Source organism: Equus quagga, chromosome 8 (assembly GCF_021613505.1).
Source record: "Equus quagga isolate Etosha38 chromosome 8, UCLA_HA_Equagga_1.0, whole genome shotgun sequence".
Taxonomy (NCBI): Eukaryota; Metazoa; Chordata; class Mammalia; order Perissodactyla; family Equidae; genus Equus; species Equus quagga.
The window spans coordinates 29,249,697-29,267,357 of NC_060274.1; the positions used below are offsets into that span (position 1 = coordinate 29,249,697).

General features: G+C 40.4%; 1 protein-coding gene across 9 annotated transcripts in view; it reads left to right on the top strand.

Moving 5' to 3' along the window:
• Positions 1-17,661, top strand: part of GSAP (gamma-secretase activating protein) — a 79,951-nt gene that overhangs the window by 22,370 nt on the left and 39,920 nt on the right. For all 9 annotated transcript variants that reach the window (XR_006889789.1, XR_006889787.1, XR_006889790.1 and 6 more), the window contains 8 exons: positions 1,990-2,059; positions 3,275-3,324; positions 6,553-6,657; positions 6,899-6,958; positions 7,915-7,958; positions 8,884-8,969; positions 15,989-16,066; positions 17,492-17,569. Coding sequence is in view for 5 of the 9 variants with exons in the window: in XM_046669851.1 (XP_046525807.1) it covers positions 1,990-2,059; positions 3,275-3,324; positions 6,553-6,657; positions 6,899-6,958; positions 7,915-7,958; positions 8,884-8,969; positions 15,989-16,066; positions 17,492-17,569 (571 nt within the window). In the remaining 4 variants the exon portion in view is untranslated. The remainder of the gene's footprint in view (positions 1-1,989; positions 2,060-3,274; positions 3,325-6,552; positions 6,658-6,898; positions 6,959-7,914; positions 7,959-8,883; positions 8,970-15,988; positions 16,067-17,491; positions 17,570-17,661) is intronic.

The window sequence follows — 17,661 nt, forward strand, 5'->3', positions numbered from 1 at the left end:
AGTTCCTCCAAACCTCCATCCTTGGTGAAGCCCCACCCTTCCCAGCCCTCTCACCCTCTCCCTTTTAGAGAATCCCCATTCACTGTCCACTGAGTTTAGTCTTACGCTATGGTCTGTCTCCTGTTTTTTTTTACCAAAACATCCATGCAGATCTCCAGTAGTACATTTCCCTAAGGCTACGTGTGCAGCCTTCACCCCCCCTCACAGAGCAACTTCAGCAGGACATAAGTGGGTGGGATTGGGATCTCAACCTGGTACCCTTTGAGAGTTCCCTACCAGCATGAGGTGTGTCTTCCAGATAGTTCCAGAGGGTAATTATATACCCCTCTCCACACCTACTGTGCATACCTTCCAATGATGAATATTAATAATCAGAATCTAGCTCCATATTTGTGAAGATAAATATTTCCCTAATATGATATAATCTATATAGATTCCTACTCACAATGCAAAAAACAAAAAATAACAAAACAAAAAACCTTGCCTGTTTTTGTAGAGCTGTGTCTGAAGCCAGTCTATTTATATTCTCACTTCCTGGCCTTGCCGTACAGCTGCCTCATAATGGAAAGAAAAACAACCTCCCCCGAAATGAGACTTTTCAAATCAGTTCTCGCTGATGGCCACCCAAAGACCAGGCAAAGGTTTAGAACCGTCCAGATCACAGCCCTAAGCGAGCATGCCCTGGCCACCTCTGCAGACCTGGGGGAGGCCGTATCATCTTCTGTCCGAGCATCTCCTTGTCCTGAGGCACAGCATTTCCTCTTGCATTATCTGTGTAGCATCGCTCATCTTTGCTTCTCCTCAACCCCGGTGCGCAGAGGATGCTCTCTGATGTGCGTGATGTCACAAGTCAGGAGATGATAAGTTCTATATTATTTTCATAGCTGAGTTCTGCACTGCTATCTATTTTTTAATTTGGGGGTTATTGCTTTGAAGAAGGGTACATAGTTAATGGTTTATTTTTCAATTCTGAAAGGGAAACTTGACTACAAACAATTTAAAAAATTGACCAGTTCTATTTCCAGTTTGTCATTATGGAAAGTTAGGGCACCAGGTAGTATATTTTGTCAAAAATGTTCAGTCTTGACAGAGGCTGCCGGCTGGAAAATAGGGGCATAAAAGATTATGTTCTTTCACTAGGCTCTCGAGTTTGGAGGTAAAAACCAAAATTGACCGGTGGATCTCATCTAGTAAGCTGTCTTGCATGTTAAGCATGACACTGCTGATTTATGATAGGGGTAACCCTTCTGATGATGGAAGAATTAAGTCACTGGGGTCATGCCATGACCAGTTTTCCCCTGTATCACATTTGACGGCGTCAGGCTTGTGTTGCTGGCTGCCTGCTTTGTCCTTCGGGCTGGCACATACCGGAGAGCCCAGAGAAGGGGCAGTGGGATGGATCGAGCGTTTTCTTCCCAGTGGCAGTCCTTCTAGGCTTGAGGCTTGTAAGTCCTCCACCACATGCCGCGCCGTGACTCACTGTCCTTTTTGGAAAGTCCCTGGTTGTGCCGTGCTTTGTCTCTTGCATGTGGGACGCTGGAAGTTGTAGGGGAGAGTGCGTTTATTTGACTTTCAAATGAAATACTAGATTTAGTTGCACAACAAATGTGTTGTCCGCTCTTACTTTGTGCATGTGAGATAGAACTTTCTGTGCAAATGTTGTTGACGTTGTTTCTGATTGGCTTCAGAATCACATATTCCTAATAGCAAGCACCATCCCTAAGAGTAGCTTACGCTTCAGCCTTATTGTTTAAATGAGTTATGGTGGACCTGCGACCAGTTTCCCCCGGAGAACTGAGCTCCTGAAAGCTTTCCTTTTTCCTCCTTGCTTCCATCTGTAATGTGTGTGTGTATGTGATTCGCCTAAACTATTCTTTGGTTCTCAGTCCCTTCTGTGGTATGTAGTGGTATAGTGGTCAGATGCAACTTTTGCACTGTTTGAATAAGCAAGGTAGTTGCTTGTGATTTTGATTAATTTCCTTTCTACAGTTCCTCCACCCACACGTCGAAAGCAACCCTCTTCCAGAGAACCATCTGTTACTGATTTCAGAAGAGAAATGTAAGTGTATCTTTGGGTGCCATATGGGGGCTTCATGAACGGCACATCTCCTAGTGAAGTGTGGGGCATGACTGAATCTTCTAGGTGTCCACTCGCCAGGGCCATGGGTCCATTGACCTTTGATGTCCATTTGAGACCTAGGATTCCTGTGGAAAGGCTTTGCCTTCAGCCCCTACTTGTTCCCTTCGGCTCTGCTCTGTTTCCTCATCCTGGGAAGGATGGGCTCCTGTGTGTATGGATTTCCAGTTTTGTCACATGGTGGAATGTTTGTAGAAAGCTGCTCAGGTCATTTTTGCCTTCTGTAGTCCATCCTTCTTTAGCATGTCTGTCACAATGGGTAACCATGATATAAGGAGAGAGGCTGGGACGGGGAGAGGGGAAGGCATTAGAAGCTAGAAGAATTCCATGGCAGAACTTGAGGACACGTACTAATTTGGTCAAATTCAGGTAGAGACAAATAAGATTGGGACATCCTTTAATGATGTTTTTAAGTTTGGGGGGTGGGGTGGAGAAAGGACAAAATTCCCTGGTGGATCTTAGCTGGTAAGCCATCTTTCAAGTTACGAGATGAAACTGCTGATTTATAACTGGAAGGACGGGCCTGAGGGTGAGGTCTGTGTTCAGTCCCTATGCTCTTGCCGATTATCTGTCTCACATTTCTGTAACTAAAACCGGCAGAAGGTAAGTATGGGCGAATGTAAATTGCTGACTGAGCAAAAGGGACCATCTACAGAACGGTTCCGAGTTCTGTTAATGTGAAGTTGACCCCTATAAAAATACCTCCCCCAGCTATCTTGTGTAATGAGTTTTCTATCTGATATTTTCATACAAAGAGGTATTTGCTATTTGGAAATGGAAGATAAACCCTACCGAATGGGCCCTTATTAGCCCTGTCTAAGAGTGATGGTTTAGGGCAGGCAAATGCTTGTTGAGGGCACGTGGGGGAGCAGAAGGGTTAAATGCTTCCTGTGTTGTTAATATTGAGGAGCAGAATAAAGTCTGGACTTGGAACAGACTGTAAAGGGAGGGTGGAGACAGGTGGCTTTTGTTTTGTGCCTTTATTGTGAGATTGCTATCTGTGATAATATTATTTTTCAGCCAGTTATTTAATCTGCATTGCTTTTACTAAAAAATATTCACAACTGTTAAGTGAAAAAAAGGACTCGTTTTTCATGAAGGTTAAGCTATCTTTCTGTTGTTTTTTTTTTTTTTAAGATATTGAACAATTTCATATCCAAGTCATCCAAGAAGATGGAAATGGAGTGGTAAATATTTGAAATACCTTTTGCTTCAGACTCTTTTCCACACAAAGAGACCTTTCTAGACTGTTAAGGATAGATTAATGTTATGGAAACATAGCGTTTTCTTTATTTGATGTCTTTCAAATTATAGACTTGCTTTTGTAACATGTGAACTGATACAAGATGTATATGAAGGAGTTAATTACCTCCCTCCTCTCTACCTCCCCCCGTCTCAGTCTCCCAGGGTAACTAATGCCAGCCTGTGTGACTTTCCACACCTTTTACCTTGCTCATGCAAAGCTACACAGGGTTAGGTGCACATATGCAGGGATTCAGTTGTTTTTACCAAAATAGAATCGTAATACATATATTAATTTACCACTTTTGTTTTTACTTTTTTCCTTAATATATCACAGGTATCCCTATAGGTTTCTAAATAGAGATATAACTTTTTTCTCTAATTTTTATACATATATATATATAATAAATGGGATCGTAATATATATGCTGGGATGCTGGGGTTTTATATAGTTCAATTTTCTTTTCTTTTTTTTGCTCATTTTCCACTTCTCCCTTGCCTTTTCGCCTCTCACTTTTATTCACAACCTGGTGTGTATCCTTCCATTCTTTCCTCCGTACCTATAAAGCCCCCAGCCCCTCCCCTGACACACCAGGGGTTTGTTTATTATTAACTCCCTCCTCACTCAACTTTGTAGAATTACTTACAAGTCAACTAAAATAGTTCCAATTCATTCTCTTTAGAAGCACCTGTTCATTCCTGGCATGAATGTACACAATTTGGCAACCATTCTCCCATGGATGCACATTCACTTGATTGCCAATTTTCTTTTTTTGTTTATTTGTTTACAGTACGAATAGTCTCAGGTGTTTTTTATAGCTTTATGTATTTGGAACACGTATTCCTTTGGGCTAAATCCTCAGTGATGGCTAATTGGGTTGATGGGTGTATGCATTTAGTAACATTCAACAGAGTTTTGCCAAAATTCACAGTTTTACAAGCAAAGTGTAAGAGTACCCTGACCCTCTATCCATACGTAATAGGTGTATTTACCTTTTTAAAAAAAAATTCCAATTTGATGGCGTAAGTTGATATCATTATTATTTTAGTTTGTATTTCCCTAATATTAGTGAGTTTGAGCATCTTCTGTTCTTATTGGCTATGTGAATTTGTTTTTCTGAAAATTGCTTAGTTATATCCTTGTCTATTTTTCTACTCAGTTGTCATTTTCTTGACAATTTGTGGGATCTTAACATATTATTGATATTAAAAATAATTTCCTTCAATATTTAAATAGTCTGCATCAAAATAGTCTTTCTTTGAAGATTTTAATTTTAAACTTAGGTGAACAAAATTGAAATGGAAAATGGCATTTATTAATTATATATCTATGATTGAAAGCTTTAAATCAAGAGGCCTGGCAGGAAATGACCAGGAGATGTGGGCTGGAGCTCAGGGCCACCAGCGGCCAAGTGGATAGCAGGGCGAGGACAGGTCAGTGATAAGAAAAATGCCAGACAAAAGAGGAAAGACCAGGCGGAATCCCAAAGCTACCACTGAGAATTTAGAGGAGAGAGTTAAGGAAACAAGTCAGGGTCAGGAACTGAAAATGAGCATAGACAGAGGACTGGCTGGCTAGCAGAGGGATTGGGAGCCCCAGAGACACTGCAGAGAGAGTGAGGACAGGGACACTTGTCAGAGCCCAGAAAGAATTTTGAGCCAAGACGGTGCAGCCTCAGCATTCCTTCCTCTGTGTGCCCCTCTGTGAGGCACTTCTGCCCTTATTCTTAAAGGCTTAGGTGACAGCTTCTTAGGGTAATGTGTGGTTCCACGCATTCACCACAGCATCCCTGCGAGGTAGAGGTGGTATTGTAATTATCCCCATGTTTACAAGGAACACAACAACCAAGACTCACAGAGGGGCGGGACAAAACTGAGATGTGAACCTGGGTTGCCACACTCTGATGACCACGTTCTTGTCACTATATACCTTTATCTGAGAGTTCCCAAATCGACCCTAACCTAACAAATTTCAGAAAAGTGAAAACACGATGGGTTGCCCAAGGTTAGAGTCAGACAGGGACTCTTGGGTCCTTTTTCCAGCATCTCTTTCCTCTGGCCTAAATGTAATGGACCCAGGCAAGCAAGAAATAGAGGTGTATGATTCTGCATGCCCTGTGCCTTCCTTGAGTTCCAACTTAGCCTCAGTGGAGAGATCCTTATTAGGATCAGAGATGGTTTAGCCACGAATATGGGTCATTCTGACATTCCCTTTTTCCCTCATTTTTTTCTACCTCAGCCTGTCTTCCTTCTTTACTTATCTGTCCCAATATAGATTACTTTTTCTTGATAAGCATTTTGAGAAAGGTGAATTCTTAATTCCTTGTATCACATTTGTCATTTCCATGGCAATTTACTCTTGCATACCTTATTTCGCTTTCCTCATTTTGACAAGCATTCCTTGAGTACTGTTACATGCTAGAAACAATGAAGACATTGAGACTATAAAGGTGTTGGAGAAGAGTGCATACTCATTGGGGTAGACTTATAATTAGAATGTAACTGTAATAGAATTATGCCAAAGTACCATAGGAATACAGAGGTGGGGGGCTTTGCCTTTGTCTTGCGAGGTGAGAGAAGGCTTTGTACAAGAGGCGGTGCCTAAGCTGGGTCTCGAAGGATGAGCAGTGAACTACTGCTGAGAGATGGGCAGAATCATCTACTCGTTGTGGAAGACATAAAGGTGGGAAGCATGACCAAAGCCACGTGAAGTTCGTGGCAGATCTGGGATCATTGCCCGGTACTCCCCACTCCCAGGCCTGAGTTTTTCCTTGGCATCACAACCTCTATCTCTGGTAGTGAAGCTTTGTCTGCAGATGCCTGAGCAGATTATGTCCAGAACAGCAAGCTCTGAATCTTCTATTAGCCCAGCTGTTGACTTGTGTTAGGTGTGGCCTTGCCTTCAACAACCCCAGCCTGTCTGTCAAACTAGGAACAAGAATAATATAGTTTGTTATAGAGTGTTTGGGAAGAGCAGATCGTGAAATGATGCCTTACATCTATTCTGGAAAGACTTTCCATGTGTATGTGTTGGGGGTAGAGAACTGCTAAAAATAAACTATGGAAATATTTACATGTGTTGTAAAGATAGAATATACAAAATAACAATGAAATCCAGATATATTCTCTTTTAAAATAGTTATTAATTTTTAAAAATCTCTATGCCTCTTTAGGTGATTAAAAATTCTGGCCATCTCCCAAGAGAGAGAGTAGCTGAGGATTTTGTTTGGGCTCAATGGGACATGTCAGAGCAGAGACTATACTACGTGGAGCTGAAGGTAACAGCTAGTCCACTGGCCCTCCTTTTTATATGGACCTTTTAAATTTGACACTATCATTATTGAAATTTACTAATCACTTCATTTTCATTCATGGGGGCAGTCAACGAAGGTTCATTAAAAATAGCAAAAGGTTTTCCTTACTGTTTGTTTCTGGACTGCTTCCTTTTCTCTCTCTCTCTCTTTTACTAGTGTTTGGTTCATTTTTTGGTCATTTGTCATTTATTGTTTTCTCTTTTAGAAATCAAGGAGTATCTTAAAATGCATCCAGTTTTATGCTGACGAGAACTTTAACCTAATGGTAAGTCTAGAGAATGATCGGGCTGCGGGAAGTTTTATAGCCCTTTGCCCCCTTTTGAAGAGAATTGTTCTCCCAAACAGCATTGTGGCATTCTTGATGTTGCATTAGTCACTTGTATGAGCAAGTAAAATAGTTCTTGCCATCTGGAGGCTTCAACTCTACAACAAATGCGATTAATATAGGTGATTAGAAGACCACACACAGGAAATGTCTGCTCACTGAATGCCTCCCGTTAAAGAAACTAAGGCTGAGAGTGAGGATTAGTGGAGGAAATAGGTGTGGTCTATAGCACATAGCTTTCGGTGCTCACAAGTCATTTGATCCAAAAGGACTCGTGAGGACGGTAGATTTGAGTATAAGGTAAAAAGTCAGTGAGAGGGTATAGTTTATTTAAATCTAGCATCAGTCCTGGAAAAGCTGTTTGGAATGCTAGCCTTCTGCTGAAGAGTCATAAATATCTTTATCTGTGATGGACAGAACATTGTTTTTCTTCTTGACTAGGATTAGTATCGGTGTCTAATACGGAGTGATGTACCATTACAAGAATTTCATTTATTCCTCCTGCCCTTTTTTTTGACTCACTCTTCCTCCTTCTGAAGACACCCAGTCCTTCCCTCTTTATGTGGTCCTCTGTATCTTGTAAAAGTCTGCTCTTTCCAATTGGTTTATTATGCAATCTGTTTGTGGTACTCATATCTGAGGCAAAGTTTGCCAAGTGTCAGCCCTTTAAGGGATAAATACACATCAAGCTTTTGGTTGTACGTAAACTCCAGAATATTCCCATTGGACTTTCTGTGCTGTGGATCTGGGGGCTAACCTCTGAAGATAATGATGGGTAAACGGGCTTTGTGTCGTCAGGCAAGCACAGCACTGTCAGGCTTGCTCTGGTTTCAGAACTATCGTCACCTGACTAATCTCATTCTTTTGTTTGTTTTCTCCTGATTTTTTTTTGACAGTTTGAAGCACCCTTGGACATAGCATTAAGTGACTCAGGATTTAAGTAAGTTATTCATAGATTACTATTAATTTTTTTGGAAACTCATAGACAGAATGATTATATTTATGCCTAATCTATAATTTGTACCTGGTGGTGTGCAGATAAAAAGACAACCTGATATTCCGTGTGTGCACGCGTGCGTATTCTTTTATGTTGCTGTTCTCTGTAGGGAATGTAAACAACTTTATCAAGCACAAGCACAGGGTTGCTTCATGTCAAGTCAATCGTATTGATTTTCCTAGCCATTTCTTTGTGTAGGGTGCCTGCATTTATTTTGATCCGTGGAAGCGATCTCTTTGTGATTCAGTAAAAGGATTCGGTATGTCACAGCCACGTTCAGGATCGAACGTCAAACCGTTTTCTATCGCCATCAAAGATGGTGCCGCAGGTCAATCCATTTGTAGCTCAGCTGAGTCTATTGCTTTACTTTTTTTCTGTTTTTCTTTTTACACAAAAGATGAATTTTTTTTCTCCAAACTATCTTACATGTAGCATGAGGCACTTTTGAAAAAAATAGACGCAAGACCATCACCGCACAGAAGAAACGAAAGTCTTCTTGAATTAGAGTAACGATAATCCTAAACTGTTATATATTTTGCTAGCTTTACTTATCATATATGAATATTCCGTTATGCTTATTTTGAAGCATGGTGTATGCATACAGTATATTAAATCAGAAAAAAGTTATAGAAATACAAGTTGAAAGTAATATATATTTTTCTCTGTTGCCAGGGCCATGTCATTTATGTACCATGTGTTTTTTTTAATTATTGTTTTACAGAAATTTTTAACAAAAGAAACATGTTATCTACTTAAATTTCTCAGAGACATGTCTCTAACTCTGTGGGTATGTTATAGTGGTTACTGTCCTTTTTGAGGGAACTTATTTTAAAATGCATTCATAATTTCTTATCCTTTACGTTCTTAGTCTTGTCAACTTTGGATGTACTGATCTGCAAGACCAAGAAAAATTATCTGAACACCCGACCCTGTGTGTTTTTACCAACCATACAGGTAGAACCTTGGTTCTATTTATCAATCTATTAATTATACTTGAGTTCTGTACAAAATTTAGTCATTGTTTAGCTATATGGATCCTGAAAATAAAATATAATAGAGCCACATTCTTACATAAGTGATCATATGGATATTTATATACCAAATTACCTTCTCCACTATAATTTTATACATCTGTTGTCTATAAAAGAGCCACAGTCAGCAGAGTTATTGATCTACTAGTTATTATTTGTATGACTGTTCTAAGGGGGGGATGGAGTCATATTTAATCAATATATATTCTCTCAACTGCTCCATCTTTTCACAAATGTCATTCAATGATGGGAAAGCTTTTTGTGTCGGGATTACTGATGTGTTTGGTTCTAAACCCACGTACTTGTCTGCTTTAAGAGCTGTGTTATCACCTACTGAGCTCACAATCAAAGCTTGACAAAGTTATTAGTGTACAATATTCTGTCTCTTAACACCTGTTTATTGTAGATAGAGAAAATAGAGAAGGAAAAATAATACCTAAAAATGAGAGAAGAAGAGTATGGTTACATTCAATGAATCTGGTGAAAAAAACTGCTCATTAACCTTTGTAATCATCTAAATAATCAACTCTAATAACTAAATCTAGTAGCCATTTTTAGTATTCCAACTTGAGTGAACAATTACCACTTGAGTTAAGTAGCACTTGGACTAAAATTGTATTCCTCTAAAGCCACATTATGTAGTATTCATTAAGCCAACATTTATGGAGCTCTTACTGTGTGCTAGGTATTGGGGACCCAATGATGAGCAGAACTGACCTCATCTTTATTAGTATAAAGGTTACTATTTGTTGTGGATTTTAGACATTAAATAAGTGCACACATAGCATTTAAATAGAATCGTAAGAGTACGGAAGCCATGAGAGCATGTGATGGAGGTTTAATGGAAGACCCTAGAAATAGAATAGAAATATGCTCTAGTTCAGCTAGTCCATCCCTGTTTCTCTCTCCCTCCGAGATAGCCTGTCCTGTTCTGTCTTAGTCTTGAAAATTGTCCCCTTGCCACCTCGCTCCTTCATAATCCATCTCATTTTTTCCTCTCCGTCCCAGGGCTCCCTCAACCACGCAAGTCCCTCCGTAAATCTGTCCTGGGGAGTTTAGGGAAGGAAGTGGTATTTCACTTGAGACTTGAAGGATGTGTATGAACTGCAAACAGTGTGACCCAAGTCGAGAGAGCAAGGGGAAGAGGATTGTGAGAGAAAGCTGAGGAGGTGGGCAGGGGCCACATTCTTTAGGGCCTTGTAGACCATGGAAAGATTTTAGATTTTATCCTAAGAGTTATAAGGTCATTAAAGGATTTGTGTTTTTCTCCTTATGACATTTTATTTTGAGAATGCTCCAGCATACAGAAAAGTTTTAGAATGAACATCCACGTACCTTTCACTTAATCATATCATTTACAACATTGGCTTTATCATTCTCCCCATGTATAGGTACTATTTTCTTCCTTTTGACAAAACTGTTCAAAAATAAGTTGCAGACATCCTGACACTTTACCAGTGAATAATTGAGCACGTATCTGCTTAGGTTAAAGACATTCTTTTACATAACCTCAGTTCCATTATCCCTGAAAGAAATTTACTACATTAATCGGTAAACTATTTTATCTTCAAATTTCTGTAATTGTTTCAAAAAAGTCCTGTACATGTGTACGCATATAAATGAATAAGTATACGTATGTACCTAACTTTTAAGGTCAGGATCCCATCGCTATTCACGCATTATATTTGGTTATGTCTTTGTGGTCTCTTTTAATGTAGACCGATCCCCACATCCTCTCCTCTGCACTTTTTTTCTTTTCACAGCATTGGCATTTTGAAGAGTCCAGGCCATTTGCCTTGCGGAAGGTCCCTCATTCTGGATTGTCTAGTTGTTTCTTTGTGGAAGTATTAACTTCTTCCTCTATCCTCCACATTTCCTGTAGATTGGAGGTCAGACCTAAAGGCATCGTTAGACATAGGTTAAACATTTGTGGTAAGAGTACTTCGTGGGTGATGTTGTGAACTTTATTTGCACCAGATCAGGCGGCATGTAATGTCAGGACGTCCTATTATTTGTGATGCTAAGTTTTGTCGTTTGGTTATGTGGTGACCACTGTCTGTCTGCCTCGTAAAGGGACAGTTTAACCTTTGCATTAGGAATCTGAGGTGATACTTTGGCATCATGTGACTATCCTAATCCCCAACAACTTTTCACCGCGAGGTTTTAGGATCCACTGATGCCCCTTCACTGAAGTGTTTTAGGCAGACAGTGACATGACTAGATATGTGTCTTTCAAAGATCACTGTGGCTGCTGTGTGAAGAATGGGTCAGGGGAGGCAAGAGGAAAAGTTAGGATGAAAAGAGGTGAGCAGTTAGGATGAGGGTGTATGCATACACCTGAGATGAGGGCAGCTTGAACAGGATGCGCGGTGGAGGCGGAGGGAACCAGACGGGCTTGAGATGCATTTTGGAGATGGAACTGAGAAGGCTCATTATAACGATGGAGAGGAATGGATCTCAGGTCTCTGGGATAATGAGATGGGTGAACCGGAGTGCCATTTACTGAGGTGTAGTGGTTTTGGTGGGGCTTAGAAAGGGAGATTATGAGTTTTGCTTTGGACACTTTAAGAGCTCTGGACCTTAGAAGAGGAATCAGGACTGGAGATGAATAAATGTGGAAGCTGTTCGACTATAGCTGGCCTTCAAAGCCGTGGGAGGGGTGTCAGGTTGAAAGGGAAGAGTTTAGAAGTAAGATCTGGGGATAAAAATATGTAAAGGTTAGGTAGAACATCCAAAGAAAAATGAAAAAGAATGTCTGGAGAGAGGAGGAAAACCAAGTGTGATATTATAGCAGCCAAGGGCAGAGGGGTTTCCCAAAGGAGAGGGCTAGTCTCCGTTAATGGGTAGAGGGAGGCTGAGTCCATTGGGTCTAGCAGCACGGAGGTCACTGGGAGTAGTTGGTGTTGGGTGGCTGAGGTGAAATCTTGGCTGTGCTGGGTTAAGTGGCATGTGGGAGTTGAAAAAATCATCATAGCACGTGTAGACATGAGAGAGGCAGCAGCTGGAAGGGAAAGTGGGATTTAGGGAATATTATTTTTGGTGATGGGAGAGATTCCAGTATGTCTGGATGCTCACAGGATGTTTAGTGGCAAGAGAAAAGATGACAGTACCCAGCAGGGAGGAATAACTGGTACAGTGAATTTGCTTAGAAGGCGAGATGTCATGGGATCCAGAGCTCGTGTGGAGGGACCAGGGTGGGTGCTTCCCTGGGTCTTCACGTTAATTCATTGGGTATAAACAATCATTTTACGCTCTTATTCTGTGAAGCTTTTATTCCTTTTCGTTTTGTCCCCACAGGAATTTCTCATGAACAGAGGCAGCAATGACTTATAAATGGGCTCTCTATGACATATCTTATTTAATAAAATGTTAGGTGTATCTGGCATAGCTGTGAAAGAGTCTGTTTTTTCCTTTCTCAGCAATGTCTAGGAGAATAGAAATGAGGCTTGCTCTTCCTAGTCAGCTCTGAAATAGAATAAATAAGCCTGTTTCAAATGGGATGTTTCCAGATTTAAGGTGAAACAAGTCAGAGAAGCAACCTTTTGGTTTACGTCGAAGCTGTCAGTTCATGTGTTTCCCAAATTGCTTTTCAAAAATGATTTCTTACCTTTGTGGTAAAACAAGCAAACAAACAAAAACCTACTTCAGCCAAGGAGGAATGGAGAAGAGAGAAAATAGTCTAATTCCTATACCACTGTCTCTTTAATAGAGGGCTTAATTTTCCACTGGTGTGGAAACCGGAAAACATGGTTCGTGAAAGGAATGCCGATAGCCTCAGGGCCTCGTACAAACCCAGCTTATTTCAACTGTGACATTAGTGGGGATGCTCTAGTAGGATTTGTCACATATTGGTCGTTGGGAGCCACTTTGTCTTTTCAGCATTACTTCCTACATCCTTGAAAGCATCTTTGTCCTGCATTTTCCTGCCCTAGGAAATGAAACCCACTACCTTCCAAGGAATTAGAGGTGCTCACGATGCGGGTGCTCATGAGCTGGTGGGCACGAGAGCTCTGCTGTGGTCAGGTCGCTTGTGTATGAAGATTATGAGTTCATATGGATTTTTCTAATGGGTCTTTTACAACAGGAGAGTAACTCAGAGACTTGCTAAAGCAATGAAGGACAGAACACACTCTCATTCCTTCCGTGTCTGATGGTCAACCCTGAAGCTGTACCTGGGGCAGTCTTGTGTGTTCTAAGGCAGGGGCTGCGGTTCTTTCTTGTGCACCATCTCCTGGGAGGTAGGGAGGGCTGAAAAGTATAAATTCTCCTTCCTGTTCATATAATTGCAAGAGTTGCCCTTCACCAATTCCCAGAATTAGGTCCGCGTTGTAGCATTTTGTAGAGCTTTCACTATGAGATAATTTCCTTAGGAAAACTTTGTCCATAATAGCTTTCATTGTCCACATGGTTTCCCAAAGGCTAGCCAACTTCGAGATGTTATCTTCATCATTGATGAATATTTATTAAGCATCTCTGGATACACTGTCAAGAGCATGCTTTGTTTCTTTCAAACTGTGATTTCCCTCGACTTGTAAATAGCAGCAAAATTATTCTGGAAGAATAGTAATAGCAGCTAACCTTTGTAGCCGGACATAACTTCTTTGCCAGAGTTTTGTACATATTATCTCATTTAATTCTCCCATAAGAGCCATAGGAAATAGATTCTATATTTTTTTATTTACAGGTGAGGAAACTGAGGCTTAGAGAATTTAATTAATTTGCCTCAGGCAAATTTAAAAAATACTGATGCCTGGGTCTCAACCCCGGGGATTCTAGTTGATCTAAGGTGGAGCCTGGGGGTCTGTGAGCCCAGGTGAGTTTACTGGATTTCCAGGGTTGAGAGCCAGTGCTCCAGAGCTGTGGCGTCCACTATGGTAGCCCCTAGCCACATGTGGCTATTTACATTCAAGGTACTTAAAACTAAATAAAATGAAAATGGAATTCCTTGTCACACTAGCCGCATTTTGAGTGCTCAGTAGCCACACGTGGCTAGGGGCTACCATATTGGACAGCACAGATATAGGACATTTCCGTTAGTAAAGAAAATTCTATGGATGCGACAGCTTTGCAGAGCGTCTGCACTCTGCATTTCACCTTGCTGTGTCTTTTTTTTCCCTTCCTTTGGGATTGGGAGGGGAGCTAAACTACTACCTGACTGTCTGGAAATATTTGCGTATGAGATCGGAATGCGGCTCTCAGGGTGTGTAATGAGGTACACTTATTCTACATTCACTTTAACTTTCTTCAAAACAAGGCAAACAGTGACCTCCATTCTTTGAACAATGGCGTATGGCGGATTTTGCTAGAATGGAGGTAACAATCTCTCTTATATTGTCGACATTTCATGTTCATTTCTCAGGATAGATTCTTCGAAGAAAAATTACTGGCTCCACGATGTGAATGTATTTAACCCTCTACTGAACTATTTTTCAGAGAGATGGCACTAGTTCACTTTTCCACTACTGTTATTTGAGAATGTTCTTCCTGCCGCTCCCTCGACAGAATTGATGATCATTTTTAAAACTTTTCTAATTTGGAAGGAAAAATATGGTGCCTTGTTTTAATTTCATCTTTTTTTCTTTTTTTTTACTAGAGAGGCTGAAGTTTTAACATGTTTGCTAACAATTTCTTTCTCCTTGTGATCATAGAACATAAAAGAACGGGATAAACCAATAGTGTTTTGCTGGTAGTATGTTTGCTTTATGAAAGGAGTCAAAGTGGTACATGGGACCTCTGTAACTCTTATAATTATTATTTTTGTTTACGCTTTAGTATAACATCACTTTTATTCTTAGTGAGTCTGCTGTAATTTTAAAGAAAAGTTATCATTGTGTGCTCAGTACCCATAACAGTAATTTTACATCTTACAGAATTGTTACTGTTTTTATCTGATAAAGTTATTCTTTTTTATTTGTTTAAGATGTTGCAATAAAGTGTACTTCTAACAATATTTTACATCTTAAATGTCATTAACAATAGTCATGGATGATAAATACTATAACAGAATGCTTATAAATGTCTTGAAATAGCCTTCTTAGGGAAAATGGTCTTTTTTTCCTACCATGATTCTTTGATAAAGGAAGTATGCAGTGTAAGAGAGGAAATATTGTGGTTCACTGGTTCACAGAGCTAGTTTAATATTAGCTGAGGGACTAGAACCCAGGTTTCAAGACTCCTTGTCGAGTTCCTTTCCACCCCAGAAATCTCCTATTTCAGGTAATGACATAAAGGTCAGCATCAGAATAGAAGTATCAGTTTAAGCATAATGCCGTCATTTGTAGGTCATGATGGACTCATCTAGTCTATCCAGATAGCAACAGCCACTAGAGACGATGGACAGTTTTATACACTGAAGGAGATGAGAAGGCTGAGGGTGCTGGGAGTGACAGGGTAAGTGAAGGCAGTCAGGGTCATGTGGAAAGGCCACTCTATGCTGGGGGCTCTCCTTTGCCCTTGGGCCAAGGCCCTCAGTGACCCAAATATGGGTGGCTATGGGCTCACACACCATGCTTGCTCTTATTGTCCTAGTTTGTCTTCCATTCTAGATAAGCAAGAAGACTGGAAACTTTCTGTAAAGAGGAGACACAATTTTTGATAAACTAGGGTATGTGCTGGAAGGCAAGCTAGATTAAGAGGGCAGGGTAGTCTGTGTATATTAGGAGATTTCACGCACTCCCATGATTTCACGTACGGGAGTGTCTCTATTCATTTCCCTTCCCTTCAAGAGCCTGTCCCACAATGCATTGCCTATAGTGGGTGCCGAGAAATTGTTGAATTGAAATTTCTTAGCAGCTTGTTAATAGACCATTTCTAGAATTTGGGAATCACCGATGAGGTAAGTTGAGGCAGGACATCTAAAGGAATAGAAATAAGGTTAAGTGGCTTAGGAAACTTTTTGTCTATGATTCTTTTAAGCTCTACTAAATACTTTTTTACTTCTAGGAAGTCTGTGTGTATGTTACAGCCCAAAGCTTGACTCTTGGGAACAAATCACGTATTCAGTGTTCTACTTTCATAAAGGTACTTTCCATTTGTTCTTATGTTTTACTTTTACATAATCGCTTTTTCCACATAGTAGCAAATTAGATTTTAAAGACTTATTACCTTGCAATAAATTATATCAGTACATTCTATACCTTTATACCATCATATAATACACATTTCCTGAAGAAATTCACTTCTGATGAATATTGTTACCTGAAGATTTTTACATATTATATATTTTTTATTCTGACCTATATCTTTTTCTAGCTCTGTAGACCAATCCTAATGGATGTATTTGCCCAAGGTGTGTTTGTTTGCTTTTTTAATATTACTGATTGGAAAATATCAATAGATTTAACTTACAAAGTTACCTAAGGTTTTAGTTAAAACCTTCCATGATGTCAGGCCTTAACAGGTCTTAGACCTAAGATATGTTTATTTCATTTCACACCTCTGTGGCCCGAAAAATTGATGTGTCAACAGTCAGCCCGGGGAGCAGGGGGAAAGTGCACAACATTTTCCAGTTCTGTGGTCGGTCACAGTGTGCCCTTGAGTAGTTTTAGTGTGAACCATGCCAAGGAGTATTTATTTTGCTTATTGAGTTCCTTAAAATTAATATTTATGTAGTACATACTGTGGGTGGAGTTAAAATTTTTTAAAGATGGATTTTTTCCAAAATTTAAAAAATTTTATGCCAGACCACACCAGAGTTTATTATTCCACAGGAGTGCCTAGGATTACCTTCAGAAGTTAGAGATCAAGGTTAAAAAGTTTAATAACTTGCTCAATAATGAAGAAACTAAGAGCAACTTCAGAACTAGACACACAGACGTGTCACTTAAGGACGGGGATACATTCTAAGAAATGCGTCGTTAGGCAATTTTGTCGTTATTCGAACATCACAGAGTGTACTTACACAAACCCAGATGGTACAGCCGCTACACACCTAGGCTATATGGTATTCATCTTATGGGACCACCGTTGTGTATGCAGTCCGTTGTTGACCAAAACGTCGTTATGTGGCGTGTGACTGTAGACTTGCTTTAATAGTATAAATTTGATATTTTGTGGAAAGTTTTCACACATTCTTCTGATGACTAAAACCAGTAAATAAACTTTTCTGTAGATTAAGAGCAACGAGCCAGCTGGCGTCCTCCATCTCTTGGATCCTTACATAGATTCCTTCGGATCCTTCCCTGCCAGCACAACCTACCTTTTAAGATCTAAGATGATCTGTAAACCCAGAACTACTGGATCGTGACCGCACTCCGGTGATCCACCTGCAGTGCTGGCTTTGGGAGAATGATGGGGAAGCTTGAAATCGAGGAGTCGGAAGGCACCTGCTCTGTCGGTGTCACAGTTAGTCAATGTTGAGAGTATCGCAGAGTCACTGCCTTGGGTGGGATTCCAGCTCTCTGTTTCTTAACGTGCTTTCTCTGGCTTCGCGTTCTCGCTCCACAGGGCACAGCAAGACCTTCACCGCTGCCCTTGGGAGTGCTGACTCACGTGTGACAAAGGGCATTACTTTTCTCAACCTTGGTGAGTGACAGAGACTCATGCTCTGTTCTGACCCTTCCTTCCAGTGCACGCTATGCCTCAGCCTTCCGTATCTCATTGTCTTCTCTCTACAC